Raw genomic sequence first — 19,119 nt, 5'->3', positions numbered from 1 at the left:
TTTGCCTTTCAATGTCACTGTCTGAATTACAATGTTGCTATCTCTTTGTCTGTCATTGTGACGGTCTCTATGTAAATATAACCGTCGCTATGTCTAGTACTGGCGGTGTTACTGTCACATCGTCTGTCGGTGTTACTGTCTCTTTCTCTTTCTTTATCCTTTTGTAATTGTAAAGTTTTATTTGTAACTCTTTTTGGATTCGTGTCCTCACCCAGAAGGCATAGGTCTAAAGTGTGAAAATGTCCGGATTTTTACAAAGCTTAAATCCACTTTGTCTGTCTGTCTGGTAAAAGGTTTGGGTTAGAGAATATTTATTTTATAGTTCACTAGACGGATATTACCCGCTGCCCGCGGGTCTTAACTTGCGTATTGCTGATATAGTGCATTAGAAACAATAAAAGGAAATAATAATGTTATAAGTAAAGCGAATGCATAAATTCATGAATAAAAAAATATTATGAATGGAGCTAAAAATAGCTAATTGACCTGAATTCACGCGATATTAAGTATAGAGTTGCACCCATGTAAAAATGCTTTAGAAAAACAAATTTGAATGTTAATTTGATTAAAATATGAAATGAATGGACTATAATTAGTATGTTCATGTGTTAAAGTATAAAACTATCTTTGCGAACAGAAGTTCTATCATCTTAGAATGGAAAAGAGTTTTAGACCTAGGAATGTGTAGCCTTTCGGGTAATGTCTAATAAAAGAATTTACGTCAGGAATTCTAAATTCGCAAATAAAAGGAACGAATTTATGTAAAAATGCTTTTAAAACACAAATTTTAAGTTTAACTTTATTAAATGTATCGAATAACGCATTGCTTACTGTGGAAGCTGATAACCGTTTGGCCACAGCCAGTAATGCTTTTGAATGCCTCCGTTCGAGACTGTGGTGGAATAAATCGCTCCGTCATCCTAAAATAATTAGTGTCTAGGAAACTGTGGTTCTCTAAACCCTCATATATGGATCTAAGACATGGGTTTTATATAGAAAGCAAATACGACTTCTTGAGCGCTTTCACCAAAGATGTCTTCGCTTCATCTGGAATATAATTTAGCATGACCGCATCTCAAATAGCGATGTTCTTGCCAACGCTGCTATCTACTTAGCCTATTTAGTTAAATCTCCTTAGTTAAATCTCCTTACTTAGTTAAATCTCCTTAGTTAGTTAAATCTCCTTAGTTAAATCTCCTTACTTAGTTAAATCTCCTTACTTATTTAAATCTCCTTACTTAGTTAAATCTCCTTACTTAGTTAAATCTACTTACTTAGTTAAATCTACTTAATTAGTTAAATCTACATACTTAGTTAAATCTCCTTACTTAGTTAAATCTCCTTAGTTAAATCTCCTTAGTTAAATCTCCTTAGTTAAATCTCCTTACTTAGTTAAATCTCCTTACTTAGTTAAATCCCCTTACTTAGTTAAATCTCCTTACTTAGTTAAATCCCCTTACTTAGTTAAATCTCCTTACTTAGTTAAATCTCCTTACTTAGTTAAATCTACTTACTTAGTTAAATCTACTTACTTAGTTAAATCTCCTTACTTAGTTAAATCTACTTACTTAGTTAAATCTACTTACTTAGTTAAATCTACTTACTTAGTTAAATCTACTTACTTCTAAGATCTCATAAGCGTCATTGCCTCCCAAATAAACTGGATATTGCCACCTTCGAGAAAGCCCTATAGGGAAGCGGCGCCACCAGACCATACTCTTTCTGTTCTTGTCTTCATTGGAGTCATACTCCTTTAGCTCGGTGAATACCTGATGAGTAACAGAACTTTTAACCAAAGATTCTATTAGTGCATTCTGAGGGTATAATAAATAATGCGTATCTTATCTTCCCATCTAGTATAATACAGACGTTACTTCAAAAAAGAAAATGTTTTACAAGTAGTATATAGTGGTCATGGTATCATACTTTTCTTATAAATTACAGAAAGTCTTTTGAAATTAACAGAAACAATATGGCGTCCTACGTGTATTCAAGAATTAATCTACTCGTGTATTTTTAGGACAAAAACTCAAAGCAGAGTTCAAAAACAAAAGAGAAGTGAAAATCTCTTACAAATATTTTTGAGATTGAAATTACGAACCTGTCGTCTCCCATTTAGCATCTCCCCTAACAACTCAACCTTCGATTAAGTCCAGTTAAGTCCCGTTGATAGCTATCCAATGAACAAGCTTAGACCCGGAGCTCTTACCCCAAACAACGCTACTGAAATCTGAAACCTTCTCTAGCTGACGAAAATTTAAAAAATATATTCCGCTGACCACAAGAGAGAAATTTCCCTGGGCAGATACATATTAAAAAGGGTTAGAGTTAGGTAAGGGGCGGTGTGGCCGAGTGGTTAAATCTGGGGTCCTAGGGTTGAATCTTTAAGAAGACTGGGATTTTGAATTTCGGGATTTTTCTAGGGCGCTCCCGAGTCCACCCAACTTTAATGGGTACCCAAGTCTAGTTAGGAAAGTAAAGGGGGTTGATCGTTGTGCTGGCCACATGACACCCTCCTCGTTAAACGCTGGCCAAAGAAACAGATAACGCTTAGTAAACCTTTAATACGTTTTTTTACAAGGGAAAATAGTCGTTGAGTCTTCTGCACAAAGCGTCTCTATTGTCACTCCTTCTAGCGTCTCTAAACATGTCGTAGCTCTAGTCTAATTGTATCTACTCTTTTGGTCCCGATATTACTACACAAATAACTATAACATGATATCATTGTGTGGGGAAAACTCAAAAGCAGCGAGATGATTGTGTGAGAAAAGTGTTAGAGTGATGTACAAAGATCAAATCTGAAATTGAATATTGAAAACTGTATCTAATAATAAACGAGATTGTGTTTTTAGAGATAAATTGACAATTTTTGTTGTTTTTAGAGATAAATTGACAATTTTTGTTTTTAGAGATAAATAGACAAAAATTGCGCGAAAAAAAAATGGGAATCCAAAATAGTCAGAAGGGCATTGAAAGTAACTTTTTTTTTTTGATGTCTTAGAAATGGAACTCTTTCACCAATCGTAAACAAACAGCATTGAGTCACGTATTTCTCTATCTCTTCTATACAAATTTACGGTCTAATTTTATTCAACAATGGTTATCACAGGTGATATTTTTTTTTTTGTTTATCAATGTTATCACGTGACTGTTCATTTTGGTGAATGAGGTTCGTTCGGCAAATGTATTATGACAATGGTTCACGATAAGTGGTTCAATTTTTGAACCATCTGTTGAATACTTAAAAGTGCGCAAAGTAAAAGCTAAATTTCTTTTTCCCTATGCTAGAACAAATGTGTATAAGTGCTCCATCTTTCTTAGTTTCATCAGAACATGTGGCTCGTTGGATCAATCAGCAAAGTAAATTAATTACTTAGCAGAGCTCACGTCTCTAATTAATAATAAAAAAAATGGATTGTTTGCATACGTGTATGCTGTAATTATTCTCTCTTTTTTGAGTAATTTCAATAATTTGAAAGAATCAGATAAGGTAATGCCGGAGGAATGATCCCGTCGCATCAGCGTTGGCCCTCCGGTGGAAAACATCCGCCCGTGAAAGTGGTTAGGTGAAGTACGGTAACAAACATAGCTCTCAGTGGGCTACCACACTTATCCTCTAGCGAGGGTATATTACACGGGGTAGGGATGGAAAAAAGGCTCGCTAAAGCAGTCCGAAACCCCCATCAGCCCGTTTCCCAAAGGGGCCCATACGCGTGGTGATGGTCTCCCCACAGGTACGATGGGACGGCATAGGCATAAGGATGGCCCCCACGTGGGGCTTGAGCTTCCGGCCACACATGAAAGGAGGAATTCATGCAGAGGCTCGGAAGAACATGCAACATGCCAAGACGGGTGTGAATAAATGATCACCTAGTCAACGGGGGCCTCCTGACAGAGAGATCGGTGAAGAGCCAATTTCTCATCCTGGCCACGAGATAAAAGCCTTTCTCGGGTCACATGGTTCATAAAAGGGGCATAACTAAATGCATGACGCGTAGGACGTAATCATCTTCTTTTTTGAAGTAACGTCTGTATTATATAAGATAAGATAAGAAGGGGCGTGCTTGCCTCGAACCATTTGGACATCTGAACCAGGTAAGGTAATGAGACACGAAATGCCTTTTACAAAACGAAAAAGTCTTTCTTTGGAAAAGACTTCCAATCAATTAAAAACAAGAATGTCAATCTTTTGGTTGCAAACTTACGTCATTATCTGTGACGTCATTTCCTCCTTTGAGCAGAAGAACACTTTGGTCAATGGCCAGGCAGTAGGCAGTAGAATCTGGGTCAGCCTTAACAGTCAGTGTGACATCATCTCCTGGCTCAACATCGGTTTTGTCAAGGTCAATAGATACCTACAATTTGAAATGTAGTTTATTTTAAATGCACGGTACAGTTCAGTATATCTTTATTGTGTACTCTAGCTATTTACTTTTTTTTATCTATCTTTCCTTTAAATAGTAGTTGTTTCATTTTCATCTTGACTACTTTTACCTTGTTTTTAAAAACTCCAGAAATATCAAAACTGATGCTGTCTGTGACAATTTCCCCATTATCTCTGACGTAGTACACAACAATTCTTGCGTTAGGAGCCATGCTTGGGTCTGATGGTATAGAGAACTGGTAGACAAGCTGACCATTGGCATCCACAGTTCCTGTTTTGACCATTTCACCTCTTGATAGGATCTGAGGTAGTCAAAAGTAAAAACATTTACTGTCACTTACTAAGTGATTGTAAAAAAAAACTACTAATTATATAAGTTAAATAATCCTTTCTTCATAACTCACATAGTCATTTGGATTACAGTAAAACAAATCATTTGTAATAATGTAAACTCTTCTCAAATCCTAAGGGTCTTGTGATATTGCTGTAACACTGAGCTTTATTTGTTTCGTTATTTTTTTCTTCCTCTGATCTTTTCATTTGTCACTTACATAGATACTTATGTTAGAGACTTACACATAGTCTCTAACATAAGTCTCAGATAGCGACGATTAATGTTCACTATACTTACACCTTGTCTTATATAATAAAGACTTAAACATGTGTATAAACTAAGACCTATTTTTATATTGTATATAATACAGACGTTACATCAAAAAAAGAAGATGATTACGTCCTACGCGTCATGCATCTAGTCAAGCATGTTAACCAATGACTTTAATTCTGCCAAGTCACTGGTTTTCCTGGCTAGCTCAGGCAACCCATTCCGTGCTCTAATAGCACTAGGGAAAAAGGAGCATTTGTACAAATTTGTCCTAGCATATGGGACGAGGAATGTGCCTTTATCTTTTGTTTCTTTCTATTTTGTTAGATTTTGTTTTTGTATTTGAAGATTATGGTTCAAATGTTTTCTGTATAATTGCTACTTTACTTTTGAGTCTTCTGTCCTGAAGGCTTTCTAAATTTAGTGATTTTACTAAAGGTGTTACTTTAGTTGTATGCATATTTAAGTTTAACCCCTTCGTATGCTACATGATTGCATGGCACATGCAAATCACTTGACAATATGCTATATCCTAGCTCAAGAAACTAACACACAAGACATGTTAATGAGTCTTATAAATAAATAATGAAATACTTCACAATTGGCAGTACGAAATGTCTGATTATATTCGATGTATTTAACTTGTACAAGAATGTGGGTCTCGTCTTATCTTTTACTGGTTCTCAACAGTTCCGGACTGACTCGACGCTTATACACTCTTTCTTATTCTCCACAATTACCATAAAACCGTTGACCTTTACACGGCTGGTGATTACATAGATTCGCTCGAAGTACACGGGTCTGTGTAATGCTAGTCGTCCGGTTACACACACACGACCAGCGTCACCAGCTCAGTTACAATAATATGCTTCGTCTTTATACCCGCCTGGTTAACATGCATGACTCACTGGCGGATCCAGGGGGGGGGGGGCGGTAGGGGCGATCGCCCCCCCCCCCACTCCAAAGTTCTGGATCCGCTAGTGGCATGACTTGATGCTTAATGCGTAGGACGTAATCCTCTTGTTTTTTTGAATCAACGTCTGTAATTTTTAAGATAAGATAACTGTTTAAAAAATGTAATTAATTTTTTTTTTAATTTGCTTCTAATATTTCCTATACAAAAGCCCCCCCCCCCCCAAAAAAAAAACACTTACTTGGTAAACTAATGTGGCCAATGGTCGTGTTCCTTTGATTTCAAATGAAATACTTTCTCCAGCCTTATTTTAAAAAATAAATAAATAAAAATAAAATCGGTAGTGTACATCAGAAAATATCACTTCAGCCATTTATAAAAATAAATCCATATAAATGTGTAGACCACAGACCTATATATATTATATCTAGACCGGACATGGAGATCTTTTAACACTACCAAAAATGTAAACATTTTTTAAAAAGTTGAAACAAAGCGTTGTTTTGTAAAGTAGTTATAGGATGTAAAGTCTTTTTTCAACCCAAACTTATGTAATTTACAATTTAATTTTTAGATTTAGATCTAAGATAAGATAAGATAAGAAAATTTTTATTGATCCAATCAAATGGAAATTCAGTTTGACTACAATGGACAACTTCAGCGTAACTACTGCAACAATGACATTATAGATGCCAATTCGAACGACATTCACGCGCGAAATACATACACACTCACAACCAGCGCTTTATGAATTAGACTTCTATGTACTTCTCGATGACGACAGATGATCTTGTAACACTCTGACCGACAGTGGGATGAAGGAGTTTTTAAATCTTTCTGTTTTAGTGCTAATGGAAAGGAGACGACCACTTCGTTCAGATCTTATGTAATAGTGGTTTAATGGGTGCAGGTTATCTTTAAGAATCGTAAGTGTTTTGGAAAGGGATCTTTCAAGGAAAGAACATCAAACTGAACATCAAAAATAAGAGTATTCTCGTCTTATAATTGTTATTTTGCAAATTTTTAGATACATAATCTAGAAATATCTAGGTGATCAATCTATTTCGATCTAGGATTTTCGAAACATTATCTCAATTGAAACTAACAGTAAATGGCTTAGTTTCATATATTAGCGTAAATATATAGTTCTTTGATTCTAAAGAAAATCCGAGAAATTATTTTGCATTATTTCTAAACTTTGAAAACTAGAGATCATTTCTTTTCTAAGACAGAAAAGATCGATTTTCCTAGATTTGGGGCGACTTCCCTTAGAGCTTGAAAAAGAGTTACGTACATAAAAATATATATTTATTTTTATTTATAGGTCTGTGAATCGATCAATCGCGGTAAGAATTTGTTTCCGATTTCCAGTCTAGATATAATATATATAGGTCTATAATGTAGACTGTAGACAATGCATTTTGTTTTATTCTAAACATAAAAACTTGTTCTTATTAATTTTACATTTTCTTTTTTTTAAATATAGATCCTAAGTCTTTTTTTTTGTGTGTGCTTCATTGTAAGTTAAATTAGTACTAGATAAGTAGGTAGGTAAACAAAAAGATGCGCTGCCTTACCTTAATGGCAGGACCAGACATTAATCTCATTTGAATGTACGAGCTGCTTGGGGAATGAGTTTTTTCAAGTGTCAGTTTTTCACTGACCCCTCGAAAGGTAGCCTAAAAAAGAAAAACAAGGTTACCAAGACAGTTTATGTGGAAATACAAACTCACAATCGGCCCCCGGAAGTGGTTCATTCAGGCAGATAAAAAGCCATGTCAGCAAAAATAACAGAAGCTAAGAACTAAATACTATCAACAACCACAACTCCGAACTCAAAAGATTTGATTTGATTTTGATTTTGGGCACATCGGCACAATTTAGGCCATGTCGTGCCTGCAGTCCCTCAAGGGCCACTCTCCCTCCACACAACAAGGGCCAAATTCCATACAGTCAAATCATTAAAATCAAGGTCTATTCACAGTTAAAATAGTAGAGGTAGTAAAAATTTAATAATTTGGTAAAAATCTAATGTAAACAGTACATGTTTACAAATTCATAAATCAGATCTTCGTAGACAACCCCACTTCCCGGATAAAGCTCAGTACCTTCCCAGGGTCGACATTGTCGAATAGTGTTTTTAAGTTAGTGGCTCTAAAATATTTCTCCCTGACATCCTGGTATCTGGGGCACTCAATGAGGATATGTTCCACGGTGAGGCGAGAGTCACAATACTCACAAAGTGGGGGGCTCTTCTTTCTTCAGCACAAAGAAGTCAAAAGAAGTCATGTGTCTGTATGGAACGTTTAGCCGATATTATTCTGTTGTTAGACCGACTGACGACATGATACCACATACTACGGAGATGGGAGCGTATATTAATCTTGTTATTATTGAAACGTTAATATCCATCCGTATTTGATGAACTGATGATTGAGAAGATATTTAGTTATATGACAGATGGAAGACCAGAGCAAAAAGAACGTCCAACAGATCTTAACGGAGACTTGTCGCCCAAGATACTATAAAGATAAATGAAGATTTAAGAAGATTTTTTCCATTATCAGGTGGCACGAAGGAAGAAAGGTCGCACAGACCAAATGAATGGGGTGTCAGTAGCATGTGTGTTGGGAGTGGAAATATCATTTCTTTCTTGTTTGAAAGAGTTATATCCCCTTGTTTATATATACTCTGGGTAGGAATGTGAACAATATGTGTAATGTAGCTTAGAATAGCTATGTATGTTGTTGTTTTTTTTTGCTGTCACTTTCATGAAAGTTAAGGTTTACTGGAATCCTTCAGTGGGAAGCGTGGTCGAGAGGCCAAGTGCGCTTGAACTTGGCTTGGCTTGGCTACCTAGAAGGGGGCTCGAGGCTCGACACCCGACTCGGGCAGAGTTGTGTTTACTGAGCGCCTAAAGGCAGCACGGAAAACCAACTCCTAGATACCCCCTCCCCCCCCCCACCGGTCCACAAATGAGATTGGACCAAAAGCGCTCTGAGCATGCTATAAGCATGAAAGTAGCGCTATATAAAAGCCATAATAATAATAATAATATATTTGTTACCACATGCCCTGCACAGCATTTGGATATCTGATTGAGAGAAATATTCAAAACAAAATCTAAAAAGATTTTAGGGTCAGGATTTTGCGATTTTACGATCGCAAAGGAGATGCAAGACACCGATAACAAAAGACACTGACACCTCCCTAGTTTCTCTAGAGAACAAATCGTCAACTACATTGCAGCTATCTGATATAAACATTTTGCGTTTAACTTTTGAGTGAATCAGGTGTGAAATAATAGTTTTTATAGTTATTTATGTTTTGTTTAGGACTAAGAACAAATTGTAAGAAATTTCATTATCGATAAAAAGACTATTATTATGAGTATTCTTTCTCTGGCATTGCCGGGGTCGAGTTTTGTCAAAGAGAAACAACCCCAAAATGTATTGCAGTCCCTTTATCAGTGTCAACTGAGGAATTTTCTGATGATGTGGCAGGTCAGCAGCCGTGCCGCCCTCTGACAGGCAACGAGAATCTTCTTGCGAATGTTAAGGGCCTTGAAGGTATCTGTGAGGTCAATTGTTATTATCCCCTCGGTTGATATAACAATGGGGTATAGTGTTTTTTTTAGATAATTTTCATAAAAGCTTAATCTCCAAGTTTTTCTTATATTATGAGACAATGGAACGGCGGTGTCAATGATGGTCGGTTTTATTTTTTTTTTTTTAATCAATGAACAGCAAGTAAGGGCGATTAAAATCTACCGATTTGTCAGTCAAAATAGGCTTATCAGAGGCCTATCCCAGTATAATAAGTGATCAGTAGACTCGAGAACCTCTTGTGGCGAGTAATTGTAATAAGAATGGATATCCTTATTAATCAAATTATGTGTCAAAGCAAAGAGTTGGTGTATTAATTTTGCAACTTGATTATGGCGACATACAGCCATTACGTGTTCAATTGACTCGCCCACATTTCCACATTTTCGGCATTTGTCGACAACATTGATCTTCAGGATATGCTTCTCGTATTTTTTTTTGTCCTAATTACTATGACGTGTATTGTTGTAACAAGGCCTTCTTTTTCGTGCTGGAGAAGACCTGCTATGAGCCATGTTAAGGAAGCAGCCTTGTCATGTAATAAAGACGGGAATTTTTCGTGGAGTGTTTTTTCTTCCCATTGGCGGATCTCATGTCCTGCGTAGTCCAAACCAACATTTACATCAGATGTATAGATATACAGATATGTAGATATATATAGATATTTATATTCATATATAGGTATTTAGAGAGATAAATATTGTTACGAATCTCACTATCCATGCTCTCTGCAAACTGCACAATACACTACCAATTTAAAGAACTTGACAACTCAGGGCTCCAAAGTAACGTAACACTTTAATAGTTGAATAAATCTGAGCCAATACTGTACAATTGGCAAAACGTACACTAAACAAATATCTCTCCGATAACACCGTACCGCCGTATCAACTCTTGCACTGGCCTCTACGTCTCGTTCCGGGCTTGCACTGGGTTCAACAGTTCAGGACTGACTTCACACACTGGGCTCGTTGTGTCGGACTCGATCACAGACCAAGATCAAGACTCCAGTCGTCTCAACTGTGCTTGACAGTACTCCGCACTGAACCGTCGTAATGCTCCGTACAGAACCACACCGTTGAACTGTGCCGTAGTCGACCGTGTTCTGAACTCCTGTCGTGAACCGTGTTGACTGTGTCACCTCCACTCTTTATTTAGGGTCCCTTGTTGATGTCCAAGGGCTGCGCCGAAGGCTCTTCGAGCCCTAAGTTTGAAAAAAAACCCTGTTTGGACGCCAAACAGTAAAAAAAAAAAAACTGTGAGGACACAGTTCTGTTTGAGAGAGACCCGAGTCAATGCCTATGTAAAGCATTGCTGTTTCCAATGCCTTTGGCCCCCGACGCATGCTTGGCTGCACATGGCCGAAGGCCGAGGGCACCGGGAACCTCAGCCATATTCCTTCGTTGTACCAAGCTAGCTGTGAGGGACCTGCCATTTATGTAACGGTCCCTTTGAGGAACAGCGCATGGATGTGGGACGTGTTTGTGGGGACTTTTTTACAACTCCGCCCGTGCAATGAGTTGACTCTCGTCTACCCGTGGGCATCCCCACGGGAGTCTTGTGTCGCTACTCATTTAGCCTAACCACTTCCTCTAATGGTCGTTTCCACACGAGCGCCACTATGAGGCAGAGTAGCTAATGCTCGTGATATAGGGTCCCTGCTGGCCTTCTAGAACCGGGCAGAACGTCGCTGGACCATTCTGGGTGGTCAGATGACTACATCCCTCGTGACGCTCCTCATGTTGACACTCGTCTCGGCCGACCGTCGTAACTCGTCACGGTTGACCGCTCGTCTAGCACTGGCCTGGGGCGATTTGCGTCGGCTGACTACACACACACACCACTATTCCCATGTGTGCCTCCACCAGGTTTATAACAATATAAATAGATCAACTTTGCTAGAGGAATCTAGAAGGAAATGAGAGAACTAACACACTAATAAACTCTGCACTCTATCCAGAAGAATTGAAGAAATTAATCGTAAATAAAATACATGAAAAATGGACGAGCTCTCATCCAAATCACAAGAAAGATGACGCTTACTATAAGCTATCCCGACAAGACCAACGTCTAATCTTTCGACTCAGGACCGGACACAACAGAATGCGACAACACATGTACCGGAAGCTCAAAATTGGAACCAGTGAAATCTGCCCATGTGGAGTATCACCAGAGAATGCAGACCACGTCCTCCAAAACTGCTCTCTATACCAAGAGGCCCGTATAAGACATTGGCCCCAAATCACCCCAATAGAAAGAAAACTATATGGAGAGCTCCCTGGATTGGAAACCACTGCGCAGTTCATCTCATGTATTGGTCTAGTCATCTGAACACTCCAACATAACAATGAGAACGAAGAAGAAGAAGAAGAAGAAGAAGCTAGAGGAATTATGTTTGATATGACGATTGCAGCCCTTCAATTCAAAGAAGAAAGACATTTTAATTGTCTAGATACCCTAAATAAAAAATTGTTGTATGCATATATATACAATATTTGTTTGATGTTTGCTTTCAAAGTTAAGATCACAAAAAAAAATATCGTCATGCGCTGAAAAGTGTACTCAAAAAAAAGTGTTGCTTCAGAATTTTGCTAGAAATTATTTGACAATCAAAAATTATTTTTCTTACAGTAACGTAAACATCTGTAGCATAATCTGGGACATCAACAGGGATGGTAACTAGGCCGTTCTCTGGAATGGCCAAGCTCAGTACACTGGTTGAATAGTCCGATAAAATGTCAGAGAAATAGTCACTTGTTACGCGTATGTTGATCACAACCTTCTCATTGGTGGAGATTATTGGAAGATCATCAGGTTGGCTGATTTTCAACTGCGAATTAAAAACATGCAAAATATAAAAATCTTTTTTTAAAACAAAAAAAACGAAATATATCTAAGGGAACGAACTCCGCATTAACAATCCAAACGGCAGTGACATTTTTCTAAAAATGTAGAGGTTATTTCAATTATTCAATATCAAATAAGATATTTAATTACCAATAATAAATTCACCAAATTGGTTACTGTTTAAAATTAATTCATATTTTGTTTGGTACACTAGATAATTGTTCAAAGTTTCAACTTGATCCGAGAATGAGTGTGGAAGAATTCACGTGTTAAATTAGCTAAATGGAAGAAACGCTACATATTTAGTCATTAGTGAATACTGAAAGACTAGTTTCCCTTGTTGATATCAAACAAAATAATTAATTACAAGACAAATAGGTTAATTTATTTTATTGATTATGTCTTGTCTACGCCGATGAATAATTATGCAAAGTTTCAATTTGATCCAATATTGGGTGTGGGAGAAATAACGTGCAGACTCTTTATACAAGACAGACAGACGAAGAGAGTGAATTGTAAAAAAATGAACTGTGAAGAAGTGACCATTGTCCTGGTTAGAATCTTGTGTGCTGTGCAAATCCAACTCTATTTCACCAACCAATGAACAAGATAGACGTGATAAAGACTTCTGAATACATCAACTGATGTATTTATTAACAAATGGGATGCTTGTCTTTTCTCCCTATCCGTCGGTTAATTCTCAGTCTCTATCACAAGTCAGCCTTCTCTAAGCTCTAGCCATCTTTTTCCCCATGTACCCACATTCTGCAACGTCATCTGTCTGACTACGTCACTACCGTTACCGTCGCTAAAAACAATACACAATATATTCATTTACAAAACTAAAACCAAATAGATCTATGTTTGGTCTGCATTGATAAATAAAACCTGGGAAAAGCTTATCAGATATACATTTAAAATATTGATACTTCTTGATTGTTAACTAATAGTTTCCTTTTAAACCTTGACACTTTTATTTATTTGACAATAAGCTAGTCATAACTATAATTCTGAATGAAAATTATTTCAATAATCATGTGTAGACAGAAGACATTTAAACTAAGAAATGTGAGGACAATGAAAAGCAGACTTACGTAGGCGATGTACTGAAGGCCTGGCTTAAAAGTTTTAGGATTGGATTCTGGGAATTCCAACTTGACACCTTTGTCATACAATGTGACAGTTCCGTTTCCTGACATCTGGTTGCCTGTCAAAGACTCTGTCACATTGGCAATGACTATCAAAACACGCTGATTTAAATATGGATTGAAGGCTTTCACCTGGGACATTGGGATGATCACTTTGGCCTCACCATTCAGCTAACAATTGAAACCAAATTAACAATGAGAGCAAATCGATTTCATTAATTCACTAATTAAGGATTCTCTTGTTAAATAATACATTTGTGAATATTTAGGAAAAAGAAAAGTAAACATTTTCTTTAACATAAATAGCCAGAGACTGAGTTACAACTTGGAAAAAAACTACAAACATTTTTTTAGTGTTCACTTATACATCTACGTATTGCAGTAGAACACTAGAACAAAGCCCTTGCTCCTCTTCTCGATATAAAGTTATTTCCCTTTGTTCTATTTCCCAGCCTGGAGGCGTAGTGCCTGAGCGGTAAAGCGCTTGGCTTCGAAAACGGGGATCCCTGGTTCTAATCCTGGTGAAGACTGGGATTTTTAGTTTCGGAATCTTTGGGGCGCCTCTGAGTCCACCCAAGTCCAATGGGTACCTGATATCAGTTGGGGGAAAAGTAAAGGCGGTTGGTCGCTGTGCTGGCTACATGACACAATCGTTAACCTTAGGCCACAGAAACAAATGACTTTACATCAGCTGCCCATTAGACCACAAGATCTGAAAGGGGAACTTTACTTTTTTATTTCGCAGCCGAGACTTTAGTGTATATCTGATAGCCATTAATTATAGCTCCATTATCATAATTATTATTATTGGACGATGTTTGCAGAACTCGTCGCTGACTTTTTCTATAACACCCCCATCACAGGGCCGGATTTAACGCAGGGCAGGCGGGGCTACATCCCAGGGTAATCCCCCCAAAAAAGGGGGCATGCACAAAGTCTCAACGTTTCGACTGTTTATCAACTTTTACTGTTGTTGTTTTATTTTTAATTCATTTTCCACATGTATGACCAACAACATTTTAAATCTTACGACTGAAACATTTCTGCAGAAGCTTTTTTCAAAAATTGTTTTTTTTTTCACTTCAAATTCTAAATTTAGGCTGTTGGCAATAGTTGATTCCAGCTAGGTTTATTCCTGCACCACAGTAAGGGTGAGATTTCCAATACTTACCACTGGTACTTCTGTGACATCCTATGCCAGAGTTTCAGTTTTGGTGAATATTGTTGTAAGATTGAGCTCTTAATAAGTATCATACAAAGCATTTACCTAATCTTTCTTTGCCAATGGGAGGTAAGTGCCGCATCTTCAGCATAAAACAATTTTCGTTTTGGCTTCAAGTCGAGCCAGTTTAAAAAGACTTTTACCGAATCTACTACGGATATGCACTTCATCTTCCAGGGATTTAAAGGCGCTGGCGATTACAACCGAAAAGAAGATGCCGAATAGTGTTGAGGCCAGGACGCTAGCGAAAGCTAATCAACATAAATGCGCCAAGATCATTAATGAAACACTTTTCACTCGCGCTGCCTGTTGCTCATAATGTGTATCTCCTGGAGGGATGTTGCTTCTTAAAATTGAATACTGAATAATTGTAACTTTTTTTTAACGTAGAGAAATTAGATAAAATTTAGAAAGTCCTCCTCCTCTTTCTTTTAAAAAATGGCTTGCTATTGGATATCAGTATTTGTAAGTGTTAAAAGTGGATTTTTATTAAAGAGTTCGAAAAAATGTGTAGGGGCCTTCACAAAAATTATTCCCGGGGCATCCACTTACTTAAATCCGGCCCTGCCACTTAATAGAATAGTAAGAACCCCCAAATGAAAAGATTAAATATTAAAACACCACATAAAATAAACAAGATGTATCTACTTACTCGTAATTTTACATTGATTACTTGGAGGTATTTGCTGTCTATACTCTTTATAAATTCATTTTGTAACTTGACCAATACATCAGCAGTACCATTGACTGGTTTACCATAGGTGTATCTATCAGTAAAACGGACATCAGATGACATGAATTTTTTTAATTGATATACCCGTCTACATCCGAGGTCAGACGTAGACGCGAAAAGAAAACTTAAACCAACCACCGGCTGACTATGCCTGCGCTGGATGGGGTCTGCTGACCTCAGCTAGGACTATCCTGGGTGGACACCGATTTCGAAAACGACTATAACGATTTACCTAGAAATTTGATTATCGTTGGGAAAAAAAATATTAGCACGTTTGCCACACTTGAAAAGATTTAAATTGTGGACATTTTTCAAAAAGTAAAAGAAGAAAGAAATTTTAATTTGGCTAGAGAAAGAGAAAAAATGTCTTCGGGTATTGCCGCATTCCTTGAGAGCTAGAGAAAAAATGTCTTCGGGTATTTCCGCATTCCTTGAGAGTTAGAGAAAAAATGTCTTCGGGTATTTCCGCATTCCTTGAGAGTTAGAGAAAAATGTCTTCGGGTATTTCCGCATTCCTTGAGAGTTAGAGAAAAAATGTCTTCGGGTATTTCCGCATTCCTTGAGAGTTAGAGAAAAAATGTCTTCGGGTATTTCCGCATTCCTTGAGAGTTAGAGAAAAAATGTCTTCGGGTATTTCCGCATTCCTTGAGAGTTAGAGAAAAAATGTCTTCGGGTATTTCCGCATTCCTTGAGAGTTAGAGAAAAAATGTCTTCGGGTATTTCCGCATTCCTTGAGAGTTTAAATGAATAAACGTACAGGAAAAAATAAGTGCATCGTCTTCTAAGTCTAAATCTAAAGGCCTAACAGTGGAATATTATAAAGTGTTGTACATTAACAGAAGGCGCGGTGGCTGAGCGGTAAAGCGCTTGTCCGGGGTTCGAATCCCGATGAAGACTGGGATTTTTAATTTCGGGATCTTCGGGTGCCTCTGAGTCCACCCAGCTCTAATGGGTACCTGACATTAATTGGGGGAAAAGTAAAGGTGGTTGGTCGTTGTGCTGGCCACACGACACCCTCGTTAACCGTAGGCCACAAAAACAGATGACCTTTACATTATCTGATTTCACTGATTTTAAATCCCGTTTTATCACATCCACGTAACGGAGGTGGGGGGGGGGGCGACCAGTTTTTCTTGAGCTAGCCGCGATTGCCCGTACAGAATGATTTTCGGGATGCGATTGTCCACCATCCGGCGAACACGTCCGAGCCAGCGCTGGCGGCGTTGCCTGAGGAGTGTAAAGATGCTGGGAAGCCCCGTTCTCGCGAGGATCTCAGTATTGCACACACTTTCTTTCCATGTTATACTACCTCAATTTAATTTGTCTCTTCGTGGAACGCCTTTAACGATTTTATTAGAAATTGAACAGGTGAAGTATAATGCTGACTAAAGAATTAGTAACTCGTTACCCTCACTAAGGAAAAGTCTAGTTTGACCAAAATATTTTTTCAAAAAAACAACAAATAAATCAATTCAAATTTGGCTAGTGTACAATAAAATATTATTCCTGAACGAAAGATACGTCCTCGGGTATCTCCTCTTGTAGGCAATATTTATTCAAGAGTTTAATGAATTGATGTCCAGGAACATTTTGTGCATTATCTTCTCAAAGTCTAGATTGACTCTAGATCTAACTGGCTATCATTAGAACAGTATAAAGTCAGTAGATTTATACATTCCCTTCAAAAATGATTTTTTTTCTCAGGTGGGAAATGAGCGGGGTAAAAGAAAGTTTCCCCCTTTTAGTAAAAAAATTTTGCATTTTTTAGTTATTAAGAGAAAAAAAAATCTATCAATAATTTGTATAAAGGAGTTTTTTTTAAAACGTATTTTTTTCATGCTTTCTTGTGTTTTTTTTTTTTATCTTATTGACTAAATGCTTTGGTAACTAATCACTCACTTAGATTTGACTATCACTGTGACGTCATTGTCTGTGGTCATAGCATAGGTTGGCATAACAACATCCACCTCGAATTTCGGGAGAACTAAAAGGTGACATAGAAAAACAAAAAGTGACACATTCCAAATTTTGTGTTTTTTTTAACACTAACAAGGAAAACTTTTTAGAAAATATTTTTGTAAAAAACAAAAAAACAAAGCTTAAATTAAGTGTAATTGTATCCATTGGTTTTGGATCAGTCATTATATGTATGATTGACTTAGACATAATAAATCCGAGAGATTAGAAACATTTTTAACAATTGTTTTGCTTTTAGCTTACTCAATGCGCTGCGATCCAATCACTTGTCTGGACCAGTTGTGAAAAGGGGGAGGGAAGAAGGGTGAATGTTTACATGATCGATTTTTTTTTAATGCATAAAAAATTTCACTCAGGGGCAAGAGTCCTAAAGGGAACTAATTCAACTTATACCACCACATCTGTCAAAAACTATTTCTTTCCCTTGTTCATGATAATTAATTGCCTAATAGAAGAAAGCTAAAAGCATGAAATTGCGCTAAACAAAAACAATCGTTAAAAATATTTCTAACGCACAGATTTATTAGTCTTACCATATTCGGCGACTGTAAACACTTTTTCTTCTTTTGTTCTCTGTTGATACAAAGCTTAGACGTAAATAAAAGGGATACAATTTCACATATTATTCGTAGAGGCCTACACTCATATAAATATCACCATTGTCAGGTATTTGTTTTATATATATATATATATATATATATGTATAGGTACGCACACTTGCATTCATGTACATCCATAGATGGTTGGATTAAAACAATTAAGAATTAAACTTTGATGATTTCCGAGTTATATAAATGGGAAGAAACATGTTAGAACTAGTTGTTTTTCGTTTTCATTACATATTTAATACCTTCCTGTCATGCGCATCTGGGGTTACTCTTTTGCTTAAGGTTTCTCTTTTGTGCACCATAATGGTTTGTGCGTTAGTTTCTAAGGACGCGCTATATTGGTGTCATTGCTTTGTTTGTGTTGCCTTGAGATGGAGTTCTCTGGTGTGGTTTTATTCCCCAGTGTTGGGTTAGTTTATTTTACGTTTTTCTTCGCGGGGTAGTTTTGAAATCGTTATTAATATAATATTGTAATATGGCGGTCTCAAGGAATGCGTATTTTTCGTGTTTGGGGATGCAGGCTTGGGACTCTGTTGTAATCATGCCTGGCTAACAGTGGTTTGTTTTGGTATGGTTCGTGCATCCATGGCATTGGGTTGTGGGCTTCGCTTCGTGACTGAGTTATGGCACTTAGATCAAGGTGTGCTATGTTATTTTTGAATAAGCTGCTTGTTTGTACTTGACCTTGTAAAATACTAGTTACCAAACCCGTATTCGTCTATCATGTCATGTTACATTATTTATTTATTAAATTGTTGCATTTACACTCTCGTTATTAGCTGATATAAGTTAACGTATAGTCAGTATTTGTGTTGCATAATTGTCTACGTTTTAACTAATAAACTGTCCGGGCAGACGAGCCACGGCCAAATTATAACCCCGGCAAGAAGTCAATAAACACTGTTCAGGTGAGAAGGAACCCGGAGAGTAATGAACTTATGTCTACCCCTATGGAAACACACTGAAAACCCACCTGACACTTCCGACATCCCAAAAATATCTTTGATAAGATATAGAATGTTGTTCTTTTCTTTTTTAAATTGATGGTTTATTTATAATATCGTATCTTATCTTATAT

The 19,119-nt window shown here is 37.2% G+C and overlaps 1 protein-coding gene across 3 annotated transcripts in view; it reads right to left on the bottom strand.

The window, feature by feature from the left end:
• The window catches only part of LOC106058419 (CD109 antigen-like), a 61,460-nt gene that overhangs the window by 28,893 nt on the left and 13,448 nt on the right, over window positions 1-19,119 (bottom strand). For all 3 annotated transcript variants that reach the window (XM_056038461.1, XM_056038462.1, XM_056038460.1), the window contains exons 8-17: window positions 17,967-18,006; window positions 17,356-17,440; window positions 15,376-15,490; window positions 13,448-13,672; window positions 12,136-12,336; window positions 7,479-7,580; window positions 6,143-6,205; window positions 4,495-4,686; window positions 4,206-4,355; window positions 1,623-1,769 (exon numbers count right to left, since the gene is read on the bottom strand). In XM_056038461.1, the coding sequence (XP_055894436.1) occupies window positions 1,623-1,769; window positions 4,206-4,355; window positions 4,495-4,686; window positions 6,143-6,205; window positions 7,479-7,580; window positions 12,136-12,336; window positions 13,448-13,672; window positions 15,376-15,490; window positions 17,356-17,440; window positions 17,967-18,006 (1,320 nt within the window). The remainder of the gene's footprint in view (window positions 1-1,622; window positions 1,770-4,205; window positions 4,356-4,494; window positions 4,687-6,142; window positions 6,206-7,478; window positions 7,581-12,135; window positions 12,337-13,447; window positions 13,673-15,375; window positions 15,491-17,355; window positions 17,441-17,966; window positions 18,007-19,119) is intronic.

The sequence above is a fragment of the Biomphalaria glabrata genome, chromosome 8, assembly GCF_947242115.1.
Source record: "Biomphalaria glabrata chromosome 8, xgBioGlab47.1, whole genome shotgun sequence".
Classification (NCBI taxonomy): domain Eukaryota; kingdom Metazoa; phylum Mollusca; class Gastropoda; family Planorbidae; genus Biomphalaria; species Biomphalaria glabrata.
Note: the sequence above shows the minus strand (reverse complement) of the source record. Positions and strands in the feature narration are given on the sequence as shown.